The 23,428-nt window shown below is 40.6% G+C and overlaps 2 protein-coding genes across 2 annotated transcripts; one reads left to right on the forward strand and one right to left on the reverse strand.

Annotated features, from left to right (window-relative positions):
• Positions 1–6,832: 6,832 nt before the first annotated feature.
• Positions 6,833–12,629, reverse strand: LOC117058624 (olfactory receptor 13G1). The gene is made up of 2 exons (XM_033169909.1): positions 12,616–12,629; positions 6,833–7,748 (listed from the first exon to the last, which is right to left on the reverse strand). Exons 1-2 carry the CDS (start codon positions 12,627–12,629, stop codon positions 6,833–6,835), a joined length of 930 nt encoding a protein of 309 aa, XP_033025800.1.
• A 5,091-nt stretch (positions 12,630–17,720) lies between these two features.
• LOC117057789 (olfactory receptor 13G1-like) lies at positions 17,721–18,665 on the forward strand. The gene has a single exon (XM_033168629.1). It carries the CDS (start codon positions 17,721–17,723, stop codon positions 18,663–18,665), a length of 945 nt encoding a protein of 314 aa, XP_033024520.1.
• The last annotated feature ends 4,763 nt before the right edge of the window (positions 18,666–23,428 follow it).

The following is a 23,428-nucleotide window of genomic DNA, read 5'->3' on the forward strand; positions in this document are numbered from 1 at the left end:
AGAGCAGGGCCCAACTGACTCGGTTGTCATGGCAACCAACTGGAATACAGTTGAGCAGGGGCCTAAGGAGGTAGCTGAGGCCAAGGTGCTACATTGTAATACAATCCAACATGATGGACACCTATTACAAAGTGCTGGGGAAAACATTTGGGTAGAGGGGGAAAAATACCATGGGCTGAAGGATATGGGCTCACAAATCACAATCCTTCACCCCGATATAGTAAAATCGGAGGCCATCATTCCCGGGAAGACTATAAGAATAAAGGGAATTTCCAAACAACCTGAGGTACTACCGATGGCAAAAGTTAAAATTGGATATCAGAGTTGGTCAGGGCAGTGGGAAGTAGCGATCTCTGAAGAGATTCCCACCGCAGTTCTTATTGGTTGGGATTTAGTAGAACATGTGCGGAGTGCTTTTATAGTCACCAGAGCACAAGGGAAGTTATTGTTGCCCAGGCCTGAACAAAATGATACAGTTGCTGTAACAACTAAGGAAGGAGAGCAACTGGGGGGAAGGGTGTTTATGGAAACAAGAGACACTTCTTTATTTCCCCTGACTAATAGTCAAGCCTCAAGCTTTGTGGAAAAACAAAAGGAGGATTTAGAATTAAAACTGTATTTTGAGGTGGCAGAGGTAAATAAAACATTAACTCCTGAGAGCCCAGAACAATTTAAGTTGGACCAAGGTTTATTATATAGAGAAATTCTTATCAACCCAGCAAGGGGTGGTGGTGAGATACAACAACGATTGGTGGTTCCAACTAAATATAGGGGCAAGATCCTGCAAAACACGCACAGCAGTGTGTTTAGCGCACCCATGGGGATTAATAGCACAAAATACCTGACATTCAGGATGGACGATGAAATCCATAGTGTCCAACTGAATGCCTCAAAGCCAGTTAAGTCACTAAACCATGAACCCAATCTAGACTACAGTAGGCACGTTGTTGAAAAAGCCCGTGAAGTTGGTAAAGAAGGGTATACCTGCAGTGTGACCAGTGACCTATCTGTGAGATCAGTTAGAACAACTAGTCGTATTTATGCTAAACCATTCCGCAGTTGGAAATATAGAAAGAAAAACGTCCTGGAAGTTATAGCTGGCATGGTGTCCCATCAACTTGCTATGAAAGTGAAAGAGTTTCCTACACTGGAGATTGTGTGGTGGGAAAATGGGAACCCTGCTGCTTATGCAACACAAATAAATGTCCAAGATAAACGTGGTTACACAGCGTTAATGTGGCCACCACAGCAAAGACATAAAAAAGTAGTCTTCAAATTGCTCAAAGTGGGAACTGTTAAATCAATACAGAGCAAAGATGGACTGACAGCAAGGGAGATTGCTATGAGCAATAAGCAATCAGAGCTTTTTAGCCTACTTTCATTGAGTGATCACGCTTGTATAGAAAGCTTCAGCAAGCTGACTAAAGAAAAGAAGCTATCCATAAACTTATGAAAACAGTTCCCAGTACATTTAAAAGCCAGACAACCAGTTCGTATGCAGCTGTTGAGGACATGGAGATGTGTGTACAAGGCCTCGAGCTTGAACCCTTAACAGAGATCCTGAAGGAGGGAGAAGTTGGTCCAAGAGAGCTTTTGACCCTGAGAAACAAGGATTTTACACAGCTTGAAATCCACAATCGTAACAGATGCATCGAGTGCAGGGATCGGAGGTGGACTGTGTCATACGGCAGAGAAAAGACTGGTGCCAGAGAAAGATTCTTCTTACAGCGTTTAAGGACACTAAGGAGTGTGAAAGTTCCCTTAACATCGTCGCCGATGCCCTATCCAGGAGACCGGAAATGGAAGAAGAGTGAACTACTGAAAATAACCATAGTAAAATTGTATATATGTTGTTTTGGGGGGTGGACATCCATGAATAATGAGGTATGTTTATGTGTAGCAACTGACAGTTGATCAGGAGGTCACTTGGCAAAGTGAACCCTCCTGAATCAAACTTTCTAAAGGGGGGAGGTATGTGGCGTTCACCCACACTTCGGATTGGCATAGAAGGTGTTAAAAGGAAATAACCAGTAAGAACCTTGAGGGGGCGGAGTTATGTGGGCTATATAAACCCCTCCCGGGGAAGGAAAGGGGTTCTTTAGTTCTTTAGTTCTTTAGTTCTTAGTTCTTTAGGTCTTGGGTTCTGAGGTCTTTTGGTTCTTTAGTCTTGTCTTTAGTCTTTAGGCTTGTCTTTGCCTAGGGGGCTTGTTGTGGGTATTGAGAGCCTGGTAGAAGGGTGGCAAGGGAAGGAGTAGGAGCAGGGGTGGGAGAATTTGTTGGGCACTGTTGTTAACAAGAACACAACCAAGAAAGTACTGTTTATTCAGAAACCACATGCTTATGTACTAAACTTCAAATAAAACAGTTTTGTTCCAATATTCTCCTTGACTGAACTGAGTGAAGTAAATACCAGACAAACTGGTTGGTGGCAGCGGTTAATTAATAAAGTGGTGAGTGCAGGTATCAACGGACCGTTAAACGTCTGGGGGACCTGTGCAGGTGGAGCGAACCGCCACACCCGCCCCCGCCCCCACAGGCAGGCGGGCACTCGTGTGCCGGCGGGCGGGCTGTAAGCCGCCCGCCCTCGCCTCCCGGAGCCCCAGCTGGAGCGCTGAAGCGGCGCGGGGCTTTGCGCGACCTTCCAGCACTCCAGCTGGGGCTCTGGGAGGCGAGGGCGGCCGGCTTCAGCCCGTCCGCCCGCCCCTCATCCTCCGCCTGCCGGCGCGCGAGCGCCTGCTCCAACACCACGCCCCTCATCCCCCGCTCGCCCACCCCCCCTCCCGAGGGGCAGCCAGTGCGGGAGGGAGGTGGGCGGAGAGGCGGCAGGCTGGGGGCGCTGAGGGATCGCTGCGCCAGGGCGGCCGATCCCTCTAAGACGGGCCTGAACAAAACTATATTTTTTATGGACTAAGTCAGCCCAGAGCAAGGCTAGAGGCCAAAGAAAGATGGTGGAGAGGATTGTGCAGTAAGAATTCTTGGAGTGGGGTGGCTGGGAATGCTGAAAATAATGGATAGCAACAGGAAAGGAAAGACAAACATTAAAAAGATATTACACACAGAAAGTTAGAAGATATAAAACCCTCTGGCAAATTAACAGATATGGAACAGTTAAAAATACGAACGAAGGTCATTACGTCAGTGGCTGTGAAGATAAAGGAATAATATCGGAATGGTATTATTTGGATTAAATAAGAATGGAAGCAGGAGAAGGAACAACAATAGCATCTCCCCAAGACCAGAACATAGAAAGTCACCCAAAAATGTTTAATTTGGAATGGAATAATTGGTTTTTTTACTATACTATTGATATAGTATCAGTGTGGCTTATATTGGATTATTATTAATGAAAAATTAATATAAATTATTATTATAAAAATATCATTAGTGAAATGAATGGGTTAGGAAAGGAAGGGAAAATCCATGGTGTCCCATAACTTTGGCATATGAGACCCTATTCTTGCTACTGTTAGAAACATGGCATGCAAGGACATTTAAGGAATAGCCCCAATATTATGAAAAGTCCTCCCTAGAGAGCTCTCTCAGTCCCCCTTGTCTCTTTCCAGACCAGTGGTTATCGTGGCTAGATGCAAAGGTTGGTGTGTTGTGTGTGTGTGTGTGTGTACTCATACACCCCTCCGCATCATTATCCAAGCAAGAGGCATTATCAGAGTTCAAGGACACAAAGTTGGTCTGCCAGCAGGCCTGGTGCCTGAAGCCAGCTCCCTGCAGAGCATGCCCTTGGTATCCTGCCATCTTCTATTCTGTGGACATGAGCAAGATAGCATAGGTGTCAGTCACTGAGACAAGAGTGTTAACTTGCTTGGAATGTGGGCACGGGAAAGCATTTTTGTCTGATACTCTTTGGAAAGATGAGCCATTTCCATTGGGTTAGGTAACAGGAGTGAACATTTTTGTAATGTGCAAAAAGAAAGGCTCACAGTTTCATCAAGTTTTTATTGAAAGATGGCCAAATGAAAAGCCAAATTCCAAGGAGCCCAATATGAGAATAAGATCATTCTGGCTGGAATATTTCTTTAAACTCTTTTCATGTCTGATGGAGGACACAATGTCTGTGAATGTGTGAAGGTGCTAGCCCATTGTATGAAGGCAATATATACATTCATTTCTTCACCCACTTTTGCCTTTGGCTCTTCCAACCACTGCCATATAATGCCCTGAAAGGTTCACCAGAAGAGAACAGGACTCAAGAATGGTCTATAGGCTCCAGTCACAATATGTTCAGATGCTACGAAAGTTCTGGTATTATCTTAGGGTCTGTGACTTTCATACATACATGCATACATAGAAATAGAAGGGTGTTTCTACAGGCCAGCTGCTGTTGATTGTGGGGCCCTTAACATAGATATGGGATGTCCTTGAGGCTCCTCTGCCAACCATCATGGTGTTGTGGGGCTTGGGAGTAGGTGGGGCAGGAATGCCTCCCTATTCATTAATGGATGTGAACCAGGCTTTGGGGCTTTACCTTGTTATGTCCCTTGTAACAGGCAGGGTTCCAAGATTGTTAGCTTCCCTTACTCCTCTTTTTGCATGGCCCTAGTTCAAGCCACCACTTCTGTCTCATGTCTTTATTCCTGGTCGCAACAAATTTTGGAGGGCATAAGGTTGCAAAAGGATGATATAGAAAATAATCAGTGGAAACAACTGAGCAATATATTTTCAACATTTTAAATCAATTGATGGAAATATCTATCCCAGGACTCAGCTACACTGGCAAAGAAAAAGAGCTTTATATGTGTTGTTTATGCATTCCAACTCTGTGACACAAGATGCCACTGTGAAGTTCCATTTTTGCCAACCCAATTTCTCATACAAAGTTTACAACACCTTTAGCTAAAATTCTTCTTTGATGTGTCTAGATCCAGCCTCAATTATGTATCAGAATTATTTCCAGCTAACTTGGGGGCGGGGGGGGGGGGGCAGATAAGGAGACTGCTTTGGGAATGTCTGGAGTGCAATATTGTAAACTGCTTAGGGACTATTGTAGTTAGGAGGTATATAAATTAAATGAATGAATGACTATTACCTCGTTTTGCAGATCTGGTCAGCTGCGGCCACTCTGTTTCCCCTTCAGTTTCTGTTGCGGCAGCATTTTGACTTCTCTTTTATGTCATGATCCTAGCCAATCAGGGATCACATAATGAAATGACAGCACCCCAGTCAACAGAATATCAAATTGACTATGTAGCCATCTGAAATGAGTAGTGTCCACAAAGCTATGCTCCCACTTGAGAATTTTGACTAGGTTGACCAGGACTAGGCAGCAACCCTTCCTGCAATGTGTGGCTGGAGTGAGATATGAAAATGCTGCAGTGAATAAGAAATGAGCTGATAATAAGAAATTTGAATAAGAAATGAGTAAAAAATTATCTGAGTGTTTTGGCAATGGGGGAATGCTCCCAGAATTCAGGTAACAACATTTGGTTTCTTCACTGAGGTAATGCAGGGCCTTAAGCTTAGAGCCATGGCACACCTCAGGGCAAATTACACTTCCAATATGTATATCAGGAGGGAAAAGCAATCAGGTAAGAAACCACAGCTCAGAATTAGATAATATACAGATTGTTTGCACAATAGAGGCAGGCTGATTAGTAGTGATTAGAATGCAATATCTTTGCCAAGTAAAAAAGACTGATCATATAACTGGCATACAAATTGGACACAGAAACTTGGAATTAAATTCAGAGAGATGGCAAAGGGAGAGAGCGAAAAGTTTACTGTAGATTCTTAATGGGCAAATGCTCCTTTGGCCTTAAAGAGCCTCCTGTACCACTGCACCTGTATATGTCTGTAGGGAGACAAAGGTAGTGTTTGCTAAGTACCAAAAGGCAGGATTGAGACTAAGGAGGATAGCAGCCCATGTCACCCCTGGAAAGGTGGTGTAAAGGAAGAAGTGAGGCAAAACAGGGCTGAGGCAGTGCACCACCACCACCACCCCATTTTCAAATAAAACAACATATAAATATCCATACACAGTCAATTCAGCTTCAGTATTCTGAGAACTGTCCATTTTGATTTTAAAAAAAACAACATCACTCACATGAGGGCCAGGACCTTTTCAGTGTTGCATCCCCATATTCATTGAATATGACCCCCCATGAAATATACCAACAAGGCCATTTTGTTAGTGATTTTTAAAGGTACCCTCAACATTTTAATTTTTATTTGCTTTTTAATAATTTCATTAAGGAGTCGTGTATTAATGAAGCTTGTTTTGTTACAGAGGTGCAAATGCAATTATAGATTTTAAATTGTTTATTATCAGTGCAGTAGAAACCCAAAGTCCACTGGGATGAAAGAGTTTAGATCTGGCTGATCTTGGGCTTTCTTGGCAGAGCCGTGGTTATGGCAGCAAAAGTCCCTCACCAGTCTCAGCCAGGGTTCAGTCATCAGAACTTCCACCAGAAGGGGTATTCTGGAGGTGTGGGAAGGGTGGGATGGAATAAGGGGAGACTTATACCTATTTCAAACTGCTTTCAGCTTGGTGCATGACCCAGCAGCTGGGCAGAACATAGCTGGCAAAATTCCTCCTGAACGACATTTGGAATAATGATAACCTACACCTGCCTAAGTTACACTGGCTTTCTATAGTTAGGATTGCTCTGTTCTGTATATATTCTACTGGTAGAACTTTAATATTTCTCATCACCTGCAATATACTGTTTTTGAGTGGAGACATTTCACCCATTTACCTATAAATAATCAAATGTACACACACATACCCAAAATAAACCACCCCAAAATCAAGAACCAGAGCTCTGAATATAATACTGCAATTTTGCTGGAGAAAAAGTGTAAAATGTTCTTGCTTAACTCACGAGTTGAGGAATACTTTTCTGAGAGCTGCTTTGACATCCTTATTTCTTAAAGTGTAGACTATAGGATTCAGAGTTGGCGTAACCAGTGTGTATAGGGCAGCAACTACCTTGTCTCGCTCAAAGGAGTAGCTGGAGGCTGGTCGTATGTAAGTATAGATGACGGTCGAGTAATATAAGGACACAACAATGAGATGTGATGAGCAAGTGGAGAAAGCCTTCTTCTTCCCTTCAGAGGTCCTGATGTTTAAGATTGCCTTAACAATGAAACAGTAAGATAAGCATGTTATTAAGAAGTCCCCCATAGCAAGAAAGATGTCTGCTGTGAAGACCCAGACTTCATTGATTTTTACTGGGCTGCAGGAGAGAGCCAGAAGAGGAGGAATCTCACAGAAGAAGTGATTGATACCATTGGGGCCGCAGAAAGTGAGCCGCATAATCAGTCCAGTGTGAACCCATGAGTTTGTAATGGCGATAAGGATCACCACTGTGGAGAGTGCTACACATACCGTCTTGTTCATCATGATGCTATAGCGCAAGGGATGGCATATAGCTACATAGCGATCATAAGCCATGACAGTGAAGAGCACCATCTCAGCTCCCAAACACCATGTGAAGGAATAGAGCTGCGCTATGCAACCAGAATAGGAGATTCTCTTGCTAAAAGTTGCTATGTTTGTCAGCATCTTGGGAATGATGGTGGAAGTGCAGACTATATCCACCACAGCCAAATGGAACAGGAAGAAATACATGGGTGTGTGAAGTTTGGGATAAGAAAAGATGGCAGCAATGATGGCTGCATTTCCGATCAGGGCAACTATATAAATGGAAAGGAAGAGAATGAAGAGGAAGATCTGCAGCTTGGGATGCTCAGAGAGGCCCATCATCATGAATGCGGTCACACAGCTCCTGTTCCTTACTGCAACTTGGCCACATGATCTGTTGATGCAAAAGAATGTCCATGATAGCTTCCCAATAACATGAATCACCAACTATGAAAAACAAGTGTAGTTAAAGTAATGTTTTATATCAATAGACAGTTACTTTCATCCTTCTTTTCTAACATTTATTTCACTTCCTTTAAAGCTAACTGTTATATTGGAGCATCTATATTAAAATTTAAGCATTTTGGCACTGCTGGTTTTTAAGCTCACATTTATTATTAAGAATGGCTAGAAAGCACAACAGCTATCATAAACATTATTGTGATATATCACCAAATAGTAACATTTCTATAAATCACAATATATTTTAGTGATGTGCTAAAAGGACTAAGACAAACTATTGCTTCTTGTGAAAAGACCAAAAGACCAAAATATAATATATTTACATGTCATCAAAGTACTGCTTTTCCATGCTTGTGTTCTCTTACAACTTAGGTTAGCTCTGTTACCATAGAACACAGATAACGCTACAATGCTTTCAGTGGGCGAGAACACGCCAAGATGAATGTGTAGAATGATATATAGGTGACTACAGGGAGAACAATTCTCAAAGCAACTGCATATTGGACCCTAAAGGAATAATTAAAATTTTAGTTTGTTTATGAAATGACATCACTCAAATCCCTCCTTTCTCTTCAATTTATCATAAAAGTTCCTTGTTAAATTATATTTTTTATTGCAATAAGGATAACAACCCCTCTGAAGATTCATCAGAACATTGCATCATTTCGTCCCTGGTGTTGCCCTATCAGAGCAAATGAAATGAATGCAGTTCCTGGGATTGGCCTATTCCCAATACTTTGCTAGCCAGCCCCCTCAAATATTTTATTGGGGGGTTGAAGGGAGCTTGGCCCCTAGGAGTTGGTTCATATGATACACATACAGCCCCCAAACTCCCATATTTCTTTTAATTTCCAGCACCAGGAACTCCCCCCAGTAGTAAATAAGCCAGACAGCCTGTTTTCTATAAAAAATAATACCACCAAAGTAGTTGCAGGTCCAGGCATCATGTTCCCCAACCCCCAGATAAATAAAAGACGACTAAGTCTGGTTTGGATTGAAACAGGCCACAACTTTATTGAATACTTTCAGCCCACTCACCGGAAATGATGTGTAGGTCAACCCAGGTGCGGATTCCTAAAACTTACATGAAATAGGTGGATCCCCGCAGGGACTGTTATCTTGGGGAGTACCATCAGCCTTGGCCCCGCAAAGACACAGACATGACCACTCCCCTCAGATCCCTTTATTAGGATACCCCAGTGTTTTGGGGGGGGCAGGTGGAGACTACAACCTCCCCTCCATCCAAGACAAAGGATTGTCCCAATGCCCCAACCACCAATCAAGCAAAACAGTCACTGCCAAACCACTCACATCTGCATTCAAGCCCTGATACTTTCTTCAGTGTCTGCCAACCAAATATCATTTTCTGTGGAGAAAAGGTGAATGCCATCAGGCCTAAACAGAGTCTCTTCTGAGAATGTAATATTGGGGTGTTGGATCACCCAGCCACTTGGTTGCAATATGCGGCACCTAACTGCGCAGCTAGCCCTTTTCCAAGTGCGATTGATTCCCACTTGGTCTGGGTTGCACCACTGTCATCTCTCAAGCATATCAGACCAGCCAAGGCATAAGCCAGACAGCCTGTTTTCTACAAAAATAGAACCACCAAAGTTGTTGTAGTAGAAACAAGAATAAGAGCAACAGTGGTATAATTTCCTCCCTCCCTCCTTTCATTCATTCATTCATTCATCAAAATGGGGGCTAGATGAACCTGCCTTTGGCTAGGTATTTTAAAAATAAATCTGTAATAAGTCAATTTATAAATTAATGCTATGGCCATTGAAAAGATCTTTGAAGGACAATATAAATTTCTATATTTCTCTCTCTGCAGATGGAGAGAAAACCAATTATCACTGTTGCTTCTCTATGTCGGAGCTTTGGTGTCAGAGAGTGTAATGACCACTCCCCACATTAAAATGGGGGGCGACGTTTGCATGGTCGCGCGTAGCCCCCTGAATTCCTGGGCGACACCTGGTAGTTTGGCTGGCTGCACCCTCCCCCAGAAGGGATACCTGAGGTTTCCGCCTACCCAGCTAACTGTCCAATCCCACCTTTAGTCATCTTCCTATATGGGGGTGGGGTGGGGGGGCCGTGACCGCATGCCCCCAATGTGGCAGCAATACCAGGGTTCCCCGTTAAAGGGGTCTTGGGGGAGGCATTGTCCATACGCCAAGAGGTTGTCATTGCTCTCCCCCACCAGTGGCGGTGAACGGGGGGTGGGCTGTCTGCTTGAACATATGTTCTCCAGAGCTAGCCCAATCCCCAGACATTCTGGATAACCCTGCAGTTTCCCAGATCCCCGACTGGGGGCTGGGAAGGATAAACGCCCAATGCCAGAGCCAAGGTCTTCCTACATCTGAATCTTAATAAAGTTGTGGCCAATTTTAATCCCATAGCACGTTGTCTTGTGTCATTATTCCGCTCAGGGATCACCTGAGGTTTGGGGGACTCTGCCTGTCCACGCAAAAAAAGAGGTGTGCTGCGAGAGGCTATCCATACACAGAGCCCAAAAGTTTTCCACTCTCCTGATCTGTCATTGTAGCTTTTTTCCATCCCAGAGATATATAACTTTCCAAAACAAGGACTAAGTGAGCCTGGGCTTTAGATGTGATGGTTTGACTAAATTTCATTCCCCCATCCTCAGAGTATTATTATTGCTCTGTTAGTCACACCATGTTCCTTTTGCCCTCTCCCCCCACCCCCACCCCAATACTCTATAGTACTTTGGAATGCACTGGGATTTAAATGTATTAATGAACAATCAATTCAAACAAACAATGAATCAATTCAAATGGGGGATAGATATGGGACAAGAGATCCCACTAGATACTTGGTGGGTTTGAAAGCATATCTTGAAGCAAAACATCTACAAAGTAATATTTAGATGAAACTTAATTCCTCCTAGAATTAATCTTTTATATATAGGGATCAAGCAATGTATGGCAAAGGTTAAAAGCAAGAAGTGACAATATATTATTGCAGATATTGCTATTGTGCAGTTTGAAGTGAAAACTGACTCCTTTTGGAAATGAAGGATTGTCAACACTGAAATTTGAATCATAAGGGTATTTGAAAAATGGGCTAAATGTTGACATCAATAGAATGAATAGAACAAATCCTCATTATCTTCCAGGTGCCTCAGAGTTCCTTCCCCAATGGCACCATAACTTCAATTAAAGTAAGATTTAAAGGTAGCTGATAGCTTTCCCGGAAAGCCTGTCTACAATGAGATCAAACCAGTTTTCATCAGACATCCAACTTATAGGAGGCAATTGGCCCCATGTTATAAAACACCAGCAACGATACAAAAGAGCAAATAGGGATGAAGGTAAATATTTCATCTTACTTAAGGGTTTCTTCATAATGTAAACTGGTTAATTATTAAAGGATCATAAATGATTTGCCAAACCCCATTTAAAGGGTTTGTAATATGTGGCTTGACATAGTATTTCACATAGCATTTTGCAAGCAATGATTTTTCACACAATCACTTAAATCTCTGAAATCTAACTTGTTGCAAAAAACAAAAACCCATTTTCAGATACTCACATACATTTAAGGGCTTGGAAACAACCCAGCTGGATCTGAATGAGATACTCACATATATCTATATTTAAGGGCTTGGAAACAGCCCAGCTGGATCTGAATGAGAATATTTTAAAAGTGGACATTTCTGGCTGAGTTATGATGACTGCATGTACTGGTATATGTTTTTTAAAAAAAGGACACATAATATTAGAATATAACTATTTTCTGATTAACCAACTCCTAGAGAAGAATTTGAATTATGGAAAACTTTCAAAAACTGGTGGAACGGTTCAGACAGCCTATTGTTACTAATGTTGATATTTACCAACCGATTATGAATATAAAGGTGAAATTGGGTTATTTAGGCCTTATTTATTATTTATTTATTTCAAGGCTTGGCAGCCCATAAGAAACTATGGCTAATATTAAGAAAATTTAGGTTATAAAGATCAACTAACAAGTTATTTAGGCCATAGTAGATGCTGCTCTTTAATGAAAATACAGTCAGTTTAATAATGAATGAATGTATATTGTAAGCCATGAGACTCAAAAGAAGTTCTGATTTTTTTGTGATCTCAAATGAAAGAACAATTTCATTACAAATATTTGCCAACTGAAGAAAGAAATTGCCAAATCTCTTGTGTGAGTGACAGAGGGAGAAAGTGAATGGAAAAACTAAGTTTCTACCTGGATAACCAAGTTAACACAATTTGCCTGTCTAGGTCATCAGCATCAGAGATATTGATATGAAAAACCAGTCTACTGCTATGGAGTTTACACTGGTCAGCTTAAGCACCTCCCTAGAACTGCAGACTCTTCTCTTTTGGGTATTTACATTTATCTATGCTACTGCTTTGGCTGGAAACTTCCTGCTCATCTTCACCATATGCAGTTGCAGAAAACTCCACACACCCATGTACTTCCTACTCATCAACCTGTCCTTAGTGAATGTGTTTTCCATCTCAGTTACAACTCCTAAATTGCTCCAGACTCTTTGGACTCACACAAAGACCATCTCATTTTATGGCTGTATCACACAGGTGTATCTATTCATATGGGCTTTAGGAACAGAGATTTTTCTTCTCTCATTTATGGCTTTTGACCGTTACGTTGCTATCTGCAATCCTTTGCAGTACACAGTCATTATGAGGAAGGAAGTGTGTTTTGGCATAGCAAGTGGAGTATGGGTTGCTGGAATGGGCAATTCTGCCATTCACACTGTACTTGTGCTGCAACTGTCCTTCTGCAACTCCAACGTCATCAACCACTTCTTCTGTGATCTTCCTCCACTTTTAGAACTCTCAAGCTCTGACACCAGCCTGAACGAGACTATGGCTTTGGTGGCTGATGTGATATTTGGGATTGGAAGTTGTGGGTTAACCTTAATATCCTATTTGTTTATCATGAGAGCTATCTTTAGGATTCGTTCCACTGAAGGGAAAAAGAAGGCTTTCTCCACATGTTCCTCACATCTCATTGTAGTCAGTTTTTACTTCTTCTCAATCATATACACATATATCCGGCCATCCTCTGACTACTCTCCAGACAAAGACAAATTTGTTTCTCTCCTTTATACAGTGGTACCCCCTGTTGTTAATCCCCTTATATATTCACTAAGAAACAAAGATTTTAAAGAAGCACTCAAGACATTTCGTGGAAAAAGCAGGCTGCTTCCAATACTCCAAGAATGAACTCTAGATCCTTTTAGAGCAGCATTCTTAAAAATATGTGAACGGAAAGTAAAGGTTGACAACAGGATATTGTTTATGTTCAGCTGATGTAAGATGTTTCAGATGATATATTTTGTACTTGAGAGTCAAACATGGTGCATATAACAAGCGCATTTTAGGAAACAATCTATTTTAGGAAGCAACCTAAGTATAAGCTCCCCTGAACTCATTGGTATTACTGCTGAAAATACAAGTATAGGATGGCAGTATCCCAGTGTATAAATAGCTTCTTTTAAAAAAAAAAACCTATTATACAGGGGGTTCCTGATAGAGGTTACACATGTACACCGGTGCACACAATTGGGGAATATGCCTTTTGCACATACATAAGCCTTTCATGTGCCTTAACCTTATTTAGAACTGCAGAACTCAAGCATGGAGGTCTTGGGTAGTTTTTGCAGACACAATTCTAATCCACTCATTGTGAAATGGTGTCTGATGGAATTTTTGAAATAGTCTACAGTGGTACTTTGGTTTACAACCATAATCCATTCCAGAGGCCCGGTTGTAAACCAAAACAGGTTGTAACCCAAGGCATGCTTTCACCAATGGGGCCTCCCCCCCAAAATTGTTTGTAATAAAAAAGGGTTGTAATCCTAAAAAAGGGACACACACTTCCGGGTTTGACGTGGTTGTAATCCACAATGGTTGTAATCCAAAGCGGTTGCAAACCAAAGTACCACTATAATTCCTAATATTCTGCCTGTCTTTGTAACTTGGAACAGTGCATTATATTATCTAAAGTTCAATATATACAGATGATGTTGCTGGATCTCTTCAAATTATCCAGTTAGCAATGAATATTAGGAACACTTTGTGAGTTTGTGAGTTGTAAGCCTTTTAAAGACACACATAGTTGTAATTCTTTAATAATGTTGTTGATGATGATGATGTTATGTACAATTGTGTATGGGTTTAGGAGTAAAGACAAGAACCACTGTAATTTTCTGTAATTCAATAAAAATATGATTCTTTAAAAATGGATGTATCAGCAGCCAGTTGAAAGTTAATTTTGAATTATATTTACCCACTGACCCCAGCATGATCATACCTAACTTAAACATATTGTTCCCTGACAGTGACCTTGTTAAATGTGACAATTGAACTGAACTTTGTCTTTGAAAATAAGAATGTTTAGGGGTGCACAAAACAGTATGCACAAAATATAAGGCTGCAACTGCAAAACAGCATACAAATTCATTCACCAAAATACTTTCCTTGACATGCACATATTTTAAATATAGTTGTTTATTTCATTCATATATTACATGTGTATGTATGTATAATATGTCACCTTTACCTTATAATATGTCCAGGCAAAGACTTTTTGGTAGTGTTCATAGAAAAAACCCAATTATATTAGCGTTGCATCATCTCACAAAAACAAAAACTTTATTTTTAGAACATGCAGTGTTTGGTTTAGAGGGTCTTTCCAATGCTCTTCAGTGATGTCAGCTAATCATCAATTTAATGTTTGTAGAACTACCAGTGGCATGATTCATCCAAGGTTAAGCACACTCATATTAATTTAAATTCAGTGGGAATGTGAATTTTGCCTCAGGTATATAAAAGTTGAATGATAGGTAGTAAATTTGACATGTGTGCTAAACAATGAAATGATGCAAATGTACATGTGCATTTACTTTGGCAACAGAATTAATCATAATCACCTCCCAGATGATGCCTCAAATGTCTTTCTCCCAGTGGCACCATCTCGTCACTTAAATAAATATTTAGCGCTGGTTACTAGCTTTGTCTGGATAGTGTGCCTACGATGATATCAAACTAATTATTATCAGGCATCAGGTTGATAGGAGGATATTGGCTCTACGTTATAAGAAGGGGAAATAAATGAACAAATGAATAATAGGAACAAACAAACAAATGCAAAAACATATGAAGGTAAATATTTTATTTCATTTAACTGTTTCCTCTGAACCTAAATTGGCTGCATAAAATCGGGAGCACGAAAAACCCCATGGTTCATGCGCCTGCTCCAAAAGGTTTCAACTAGAGTCAAATAATATACAGTGGTACCTCGGGTTACATACGCTTCAGGTTACATACTCTGCTAACCCAGAAATAACGCTTCAGGTTAAGAACTTTGCTTCCGGATAAGAACAGAAATCGTGCTCTGGCGGCGCAGCAGCAGTGGGAGGCCCCATTAGCTAAAGTGGTGCTTCAGGTTAAGAACAGTTTCAGGTTAAGAACGGACCTCCGGAACAAATTAAATACGTAACCAGAGGTACCACTGTATATACAAAGTAGTGCTCCAATTACATTATTCACTGGTCAAGTTTGGGAAGATAAACTGAAAGCTATTTATTAAGTTCTGGGTGGTATGTTGCAGGCTGGGCATATATTATTCACATGTGGGGATCTTGACCAATAGTGGCAGCATTTTGGACTCCCATTTTCCAAAAATTCTCAGCAATTGTACTACAGATTATCCCTCCAGAACTGTCATTGGTACTGCTGTTATTTCTCTAATGGAAATGAAGCCGGTGATTTACAAAGAGCTCGTTCTTGTTCTAGTGGCAGCTGCTATGTTAGAAATCTCCCATAATCGGCCCTCTCGTTCTCTTTTTACATCAGAAAGTTGGTGGAATAAAGTGTGACTCTTTGGTGAGAGGGAGCATTAACCGCATCATCAGTGACTGTGCAGGAGTATACCTGGAGCTTATTAGTTCAAAGGAAACATGGTGGCCACTTTTGGTGACCAGTAATAGGCCAATTTGACCTTCAGGTGTGCAATTCTGATTTTGAAGACATTTAGTTCAAGCATAGGGTCACCTATGATGCTAGGTTTACCTGATAACATGTTTTCAGGCATTCTGTGCTCCTCTCTAATAATTACATCATATTACCAAGCACCCCTGCTGTAGTTTGGTCTCTAAGGTGCTACTGGAAGGATTTTTATTTTTATTTTTTATTTTTTATTTTGTTTTGACTATGGCAGACCAACACAGCTACCTACCTGTAACTATTCTTTATTGTTAGTGTTTTATCTTTTTTAATGTTGTAATTCCTCAGCTAATTTTGGGTGGGGAAGAAATAAATACACAATAAATACATATATATAAGAAACTGTTGTGCTTTGATAAACCACTTTCAAACCACTTTTAAAGGGCTTGTAAAATGAGGCTTTATAGTGTTATATTTTGATATGTATTTCTTGTACAGAGTCGTGGAATGTGCCACAAAGATTGTCTACTAGGTATTGTAACACTGAGGCTGAAAGGAATCTCATTTAAGAGTAGAAATATGATTGTGAGTATGTTAGTCTCTGCTCAGGTACTGGCGGTTAAAAACTGTATTTGAAAGGAGGGATGGGGGCAAAGTAAATTACAGCACAGTAAATCATTAATGCATAAAATAAGATATAAACTTATTCTAAGAATAAATATGCCCCCCCCCAAAAAAAATGATTGGAATAGCAGGGCAACTTTAACAAGAAAAAAAATCATAAAAGTTAATATTTGAATGATAGAAATGAGGTGTTAGTTGTACAATTGGATTTAATTAAACCACAAATGGATTATATCAATTCGAATTAAATGATGAAAAATAACAAATACATGATTTTTTGTCAATAAGGAATAAAATATCAAACAATAATCAAACACAAATAATCAAAAAGTCATTAAAATTTGATGAGTTGTGTTTGATTATTGTTTGATACTTTAATGTTTCTTATTGAATGTATTTTTTGTGTTGTTATTTATTTCACTAGTAAAACTTCATTTTTAATATATATTTTATAAAAAAAAACACCTCACAAAACTGGTTTAACCAGATATCATGGAGAAATGAGTATATCCTTTATGAACAAAGATCCAATATATCACCCTAAACAGCACAATCCGTTGCAAGTTTTCTTGGATGAAAGCCTCACTGTGTTCATTGGGTCTTGCTCCCTACAGAGCTGATGGGTACAAGCAATTGTGCATGGTGAATTAGCCCTTGTCAGACTTTACACCTGTATCTGCAATCACAGGATCCTCCACCTGACTACACCCCTCTGAGTGGACTGATACATCTACCTGTACAAATCCTGCAGCATTGCAGCAATACATTTCCACTCAGGTATTGTTAATTAACCGACTTGAGTATGAACAAAATGGCCACAGAGACCTTTTGAAATGGGAGGGAATAATCAGCATGTCTGAACAAATTTTGACAGTTAACAAAAACTGATGTAAACGAGGGTAAGCATTGTGTCATTTACTTGGTGGTTCTCATCCTCACCAGGTAATACAAATGTCAGAGATAATTGCTAGCAGTGTTCTTTTTTAAAAATTCCTGCATCTTTCCTAAGCAGTGGCCCTCTTTTGTGTTTTTTGGGGGGATGCCATGGGAATTATTGCTTTTGTAATGTTCAGTGTCAATGAGACTATTTTCTGAGTATAGTGCAGGGGATAACTTCAGAGTCCACATTTTCTGTGATGTCAGACTAGCTTCCCACCATCTTAAAAATGACTAGTGAAGTCAAATAAGGGCCAATTTTCTCCTTTTGGCACAAGAAGAGGAGAGAAAGAAGAATGGTGTATGTATAAATTTGGATCATTAATTCTACTTAATATAATTTATCTGTTTAGGACACCAGTGCCACGTTTATTGAAATGAAGAACCAGTCGGTTACTATGGAATTTATACTGCTTGGTCTAATCAGCTCCCCAGAACTCCAGACTTTTCTCTTTGGGTTATTCACATTCATCTATGCTATTGCTTTAGGCAGTAATTTCCTCCTAATCTTTACCATATGCTCTTGCCGAAAACTCCACTCTCCCATGTATTTCCTGCTTGTTAACCTGTCCTTAGTGAACGTGTTTTCCATCTCTGTTACAATTCCTAAATTGCTTCAGACTCTTTGGACCCATGCGAATAGCATCTCCTTTTATGGTTGCATCACACAGGTGTATCTATTCATATGGGCTTTGGGTACAGAGCTTTTGCTTCTGTCATTTATGGCTTTTGACCGCTATGCTGCTATCTGCCATCCTCTGCAGTACACAGTCATTATGAGGAAGGAAGTATGTGTTGGAATAGCAAGTGGAGTGTGGGTTGCTGGAATGGTCAACTCTGCTGTTCACGCTGGACTCATGCTGAAGCTCTCCTTTTGCAGCTCTAACATCATCAACCATTTCTTCTGCGATGTCCCTCCACTTTTAAAGCTCTCCTGCTCTGACACTAGTCTGAATGAGACTATGGCTGTTGTGGCAGATGTGATTTTTGGGATTTGTAGCTGTGGGTTGACCCTAGCATCATACTCATTTATCGTGAGAAGTATCCTCAGAATTCGTTCCACTGAAGGGAAGAAAAAGGCTTTTTCTACATGCTCCTCACATCTCATTGTAGTCAGTTTTTACTTCTCCTCAGTCATCTACACATATATCAGGCCCACCTCTGACTACTCTCTAGACCGAGACAAATTTGTTTCTCTCCTTTATACAGTGGTAACCCCACTTGTTAATCCAGTCGTATATTCACTGAGAAACAAAGATTTCAAAGATGCTTTCAAGACAATTACTGCAAGAGGAAGGCTGCTTCAAATTCCTCAAGGTTGATTGATCTACATACATTTATTATAAATACTACTGGAAAACTGGAAACAGCAAACTGTTGGATTACGGTACTTCATGCGCAATCAAATATGTTCCAGTTCTTCAGGACTCGATTGCGGAACTTATGATTCAGGCTTTCATGATTCTCTCTCTAATAGATAATAGATTTCATTAAAAATACATAAAAGTTAACACTAAAATCATCCTTTTCACCACTAGAATGGTTTTTGAAGAGGAAACGATGTGATTTCATAGATAGAGGAGTCCTTCATAAGTGCTTTAACAGGCAATGATATTATTGTAGGAATTGGTTTTTTCTAAATGTTATAGCTATATTTACCATGTTCCTTCTCAAGTACGGGGCCTTTAAATGCTCTCAGGCACCAACCTGCTATATTTTGTTCATCATTCTTTCTTGTCATCCAACGTTATCTCTCACCAGATTGGAGAATAATCTTCTTTTTTTGCAGACAGAAGGTTATTGAGAAGCTTGAACGAGTGGAAGATTAAAACTAAACATGTTTTCCCACATCCTTCCCACCACTGTTTCCAAGCCCACATGCCCTTCCTTATTCACACGTTATGGAGAAACTGAGTTGAGTGTCATCATCATAGTGACAGTATGATAGTATTTTGACACACAGCACTTAACTGCTGCTTTAGGAGGCCTTGTATCAATGTTAAATAGTACTGGAGGTAAAAATTGTGCCCTGCTGAGGCAGACAGGATGAACATCAAAGCCTTGCAGAATGTGCTCCCCTCTCACCACGTTCAGCGAAAGTGGGGGTGTTCTGGCATGTGGCATTGCCACTTGTCTTCCCTGCTCCTTGATGAGGTAATAGTGATGGGGTGGGATGCAGCAACAGGCCAGGCAGGAGGTGGCACCTGGTGGATTGCCCAATCAGGAGAGGAAGGAAGCCAAGCTATTTGATCAGTTTCCTCCCCAAATTTCCCCCTCTTCTTTCAGCACCCTCCTTCCCTCTCTTTGTAGTACAAGCTTTGCTAGTTGCCTATTTGAGTGTTTGCTGATGTAGTTCAGTGCAGGCAGGCACCAGTGCAACATCATAACTTGAGTTTATTGGAAGTAAAGGTGGTGCAGAAATACACATACACACACTATACTGCTTCATATTCTTAAAAAAAAAAAATCTCAAAGCGGTTTACTGCATATTAAATCAATAATCAGTTACCCAATCAGGCATGCAGGGTGGTGGGGCCAGTTGCTTAAATAGGAGGTGGAGCTGGCAGCAAACATGCAGTTGGCTCCGGAGCTTCACCCACCCAACACCCAACCCTCCCTTTGTCTAATGCTTGCAGGTTAACCATTTTCCTTCCTGTCCAGTGGGTGCTGCTACAGTCTTTGGATGGTTGCTGTTGAAGAGCCAGGAAGGAATTTCCCTGCATTGGCAGGTTTTGCCTTCCCTGTAGCTATTTGTAACAACTTTGGTGGTTTTAGGCCTTGGGCGGAATCCTTTAGTCTATTTTCCCTATATGGGTGTGTGTGTGTGTGTGAAGTGATGACTCACCCCCCTCCCCACGGCGGCAATTCCAGGGTCCCCTCTTAAAGAGGTTTGTAAAATGGGAGTCACTGGCCATACGCTAAAAGGTTGTCAGTGAACTCCCCTGCATTGTGGGGGTATGGGGTGGGCTTCTAGCATACACAAGTGTCTTGCTGTCCACCCTCCCATATCCCATTCACCCTGAGGAGCCCCAGTTCCCCTGGTTTTGGGGCTGAGAGGGATATTCCCAATGCCTAAGCCAAGGTCTTCCTACATCTGAAAGGTTTAATAAAGTTGTGGCTAATTTTTAATTTCCTAACACGTTGTCACAAGTCATTATTCCTTCTAGTGGTCTCCTTCCTGGGCACGCAAATAATAGTTAAAACATATTTGACAGCAGTAAACTGCTGGATTTGTTAATGTGCACTAAAGTACACTTCTTATGGTTAGGAATCAATTGTGGAACATGAAACTCAGACTTCTCTAATTCTGCATGCTTACAGCACAGCTTATCGTTCTGTGCAAGTGATGTTTAAAACCTTCCCTGTGATCACTGGAAGACAGTGTATATGAGGCCACATGTTTGCTGGACAAGCATGTGGATTCTGACATATACCTCCTAACAGATATTTCAAGTTCTTGGTAATGCAGGTTTAAATTATTTAATTATGGCTATGTCTATAAAAGCTGTTTTCTAATTTACTGATTAATCTGTCTTCCATCTATTAGCAATTGAATTTAACAATATACACTCTATTGGCTCCAACTTTTGGATGATGAAGGTGTGAAGTAGGGAGTCTCCTGTACATGTGTAGGCTTTCTACATGATTTGAAGACCTGATTATACAGGGTTCAAAATTTCACAATGAACCTCCATAGATTCAGGAGCCCCCTTCCCCACAGACATGTCAGACATTTATGATCAATGAGATGGAGGGCTAAGAAGAAGGAGAGTGGTTTGGGTTATATGATCAACTCTAATTAATGCATGATAGGAGTTAAGATCTTAAAGTAAGCTGTCTGGCCAGGCTTAGCTAGGTCACACACCCTCACCTTGGGAGGAAGTGTCACTAAACTCTTTGTTCTTTCTCTTCTACCATGTGAACCCTAGCAGTGAGGAGATCTAAACTGAGTGCTGCAAGCTTAAACCCTGTGGCCAAAGCAAGGCACCTTTGTGTTCCTATACTACTACAGTGGTACCTTGGTTTACGAACTTAATCCATTCCAGAAGTCTGTTCTTAAACCAAAGTGTTCTTAAACCAAGGCATGCTTTCCCATAGCAGTGGGGGGGGGGGACTCAGTTTTCAAATGAAACACACTCAACAGGAAGTGGAACATGCTCTGCTTCCAAGACAAAGTTCAGAAACCAAAACACCTACTTCCAGGTTTGCAGTGTCCTTAATCCAAGTTGTTCATAAACAAAGCTGTTCTTAAACCAAGGCACCACTGTAGTTTAGAAACATTGCCCATTTTAGGGCCTCTGTTATACTGCCTGTCTTGTTGCTGTATGGAAAAACACATGAATCTGATCTTTGAAGAGTTTGTAAGTAAACTATTTTTAACTTACCAAACATGTGGTTTCTTTCTGCACTAAGAGAAGTAGAGAACTTTTGAATCAACTTAGAAGGGGATGTTTCAGTGGTCTAGCAGCCTATATTTCCACATTTTACTTTGCAACATATTTTGTGATTTTAAATCTTTGTTGTGGCTCTCCTACTGAGTACTTCCCAAAACCTGGATCTAGGCAATCAGGGAATTATTTTTATTTTACCTGAAGTAATTTCCCTTTTAAACCAAATTACTAAAAAACCAATTGGTGCACTCATATCTGCTGTGCTTTCTCAATATGTAGCTTTTACATTTGAACAGAACACCTCCCTATGGCTATGGTGTAATGCTATTCTTTCTTTTAAGACACAAGAAATTTACACAGCTTCTGTCTTCTTTCTTTCTTTCTTTCTTTCTTTCTTTCTTTCTTTCTCTTTCTTTTGTATACTGCTCTTCATCTGAGATTTCAGGATGGTTCACAGCCTAAAGATATAGAATAGAAACAAGAACAAAATAATAACCCACTTTCCCACAAATACATTTAAAGAACATAGAATGTTGATCATCCAGACACTTGGTTGAAGAGGAACATTTTCACCTGTTGCCTAAAGATGTATAATGAAGGTGTGGGGAGAGAATTCTACAGGGTAAGAGCCACAGAAGAAAAGACCCATTTTCATCTTTCCACCCTCTGGACCTCTCATGGGGGGGGGGACCACACACATGAAGGACGGCCTCAGATGATGATTGCAGGGTCCAGGTTGGTTTATATCAGGAGAGGTGGTCCTTGAGGTATTGCTGTCCTGGTCTGTTTATGGCTATGGAGGTCAAAACCAGCACTTTGAATTGGGCCTGGAAACTAATTGGCAGCCAGTGCAGTCAGGTCAGGATTGGTGTAATATACTCAAACTGTCTTACCCTAGTGACCAACCTGGCCACCAAATTCTGTACCAGCTGAAGTTTCTGAACCATCTTCAGAGTTCCTAACCTAGAGGTTACAAGAGCATAGATGGGGTTAGGCTATCCCTGTCCAGATACGGACACAGCTGTAGTTATGGTTCTCATGAAATCTCAAATGTCTTTTGTTTTTCCCAATGGCATCCACACCCTATTTAAGGAAGTATGTGGAGCCCAATTATACATGGTTCTGCTTTTGTCAGATGAGCATCAAGGTAATACAATATTGGCTTGCCTAGAAATAAATCTAAAGGATATTAATAAATCTTTCCAGCCAGCAACTATAGTGAACATGAACACTGATGCATTACGGGAGAAGACTGTGAAACATATCTTCAGAAAAAAACTGGAATTGAGGTGAGGGTTTGGTCTTTCCTTCTTTGTTTCAGATAGGTTTTGGTTAATTTGGTTGAATTATTCTGATAGAAAATTCTATAGTTATAAGGTAATATATATAATGTGTTGTCCATCTTTCTTGAGTCTTCTTGGGTTTGTTGGCAAAACAGGCTATGTAATCATTAACAAAAAAATTAGACCAGAAAAGGGCAAGTTGTAACTAAGGATGGGGGCATCTGTCAGTTGCAGTTTCTCGTCTTAAGTTCAGTTCTCTACATTTCTACAACAGTTTGCTTTAAACAGCAAAACAACTCCTAATGAAAATTTATCATGTATGTGATAATTTCTCAAAATATACATTATTCTACACAATTTCCCTAATATATGTAAACAATTTCCCTTCAAGTAGGGATTTTTTTTTGTATT

The sequence above is a fragment of the Lacerta agilis genome, chromosome 14, assembly GCF_009819535.1.
Source record: "Lacerta agilis isolate rLacAgi1 chromosome 14, rLacAgi1.pri, whole genome shotgun sequence".
NCBI lineage: Eukaryota > Metazoa > Chordata > Lepidosauria > Squamata > Lacertidae > Lacerta > Lacerta agilis.

Coding starts and splice junctions, on each gene's coding strand:
- LOC117057789 (XM_033168629.1), top strand. CDS start 17,721: ATGAAGAACCAGTCGGTTACTATGGAATTTATACTGCTTGGTCTAATC.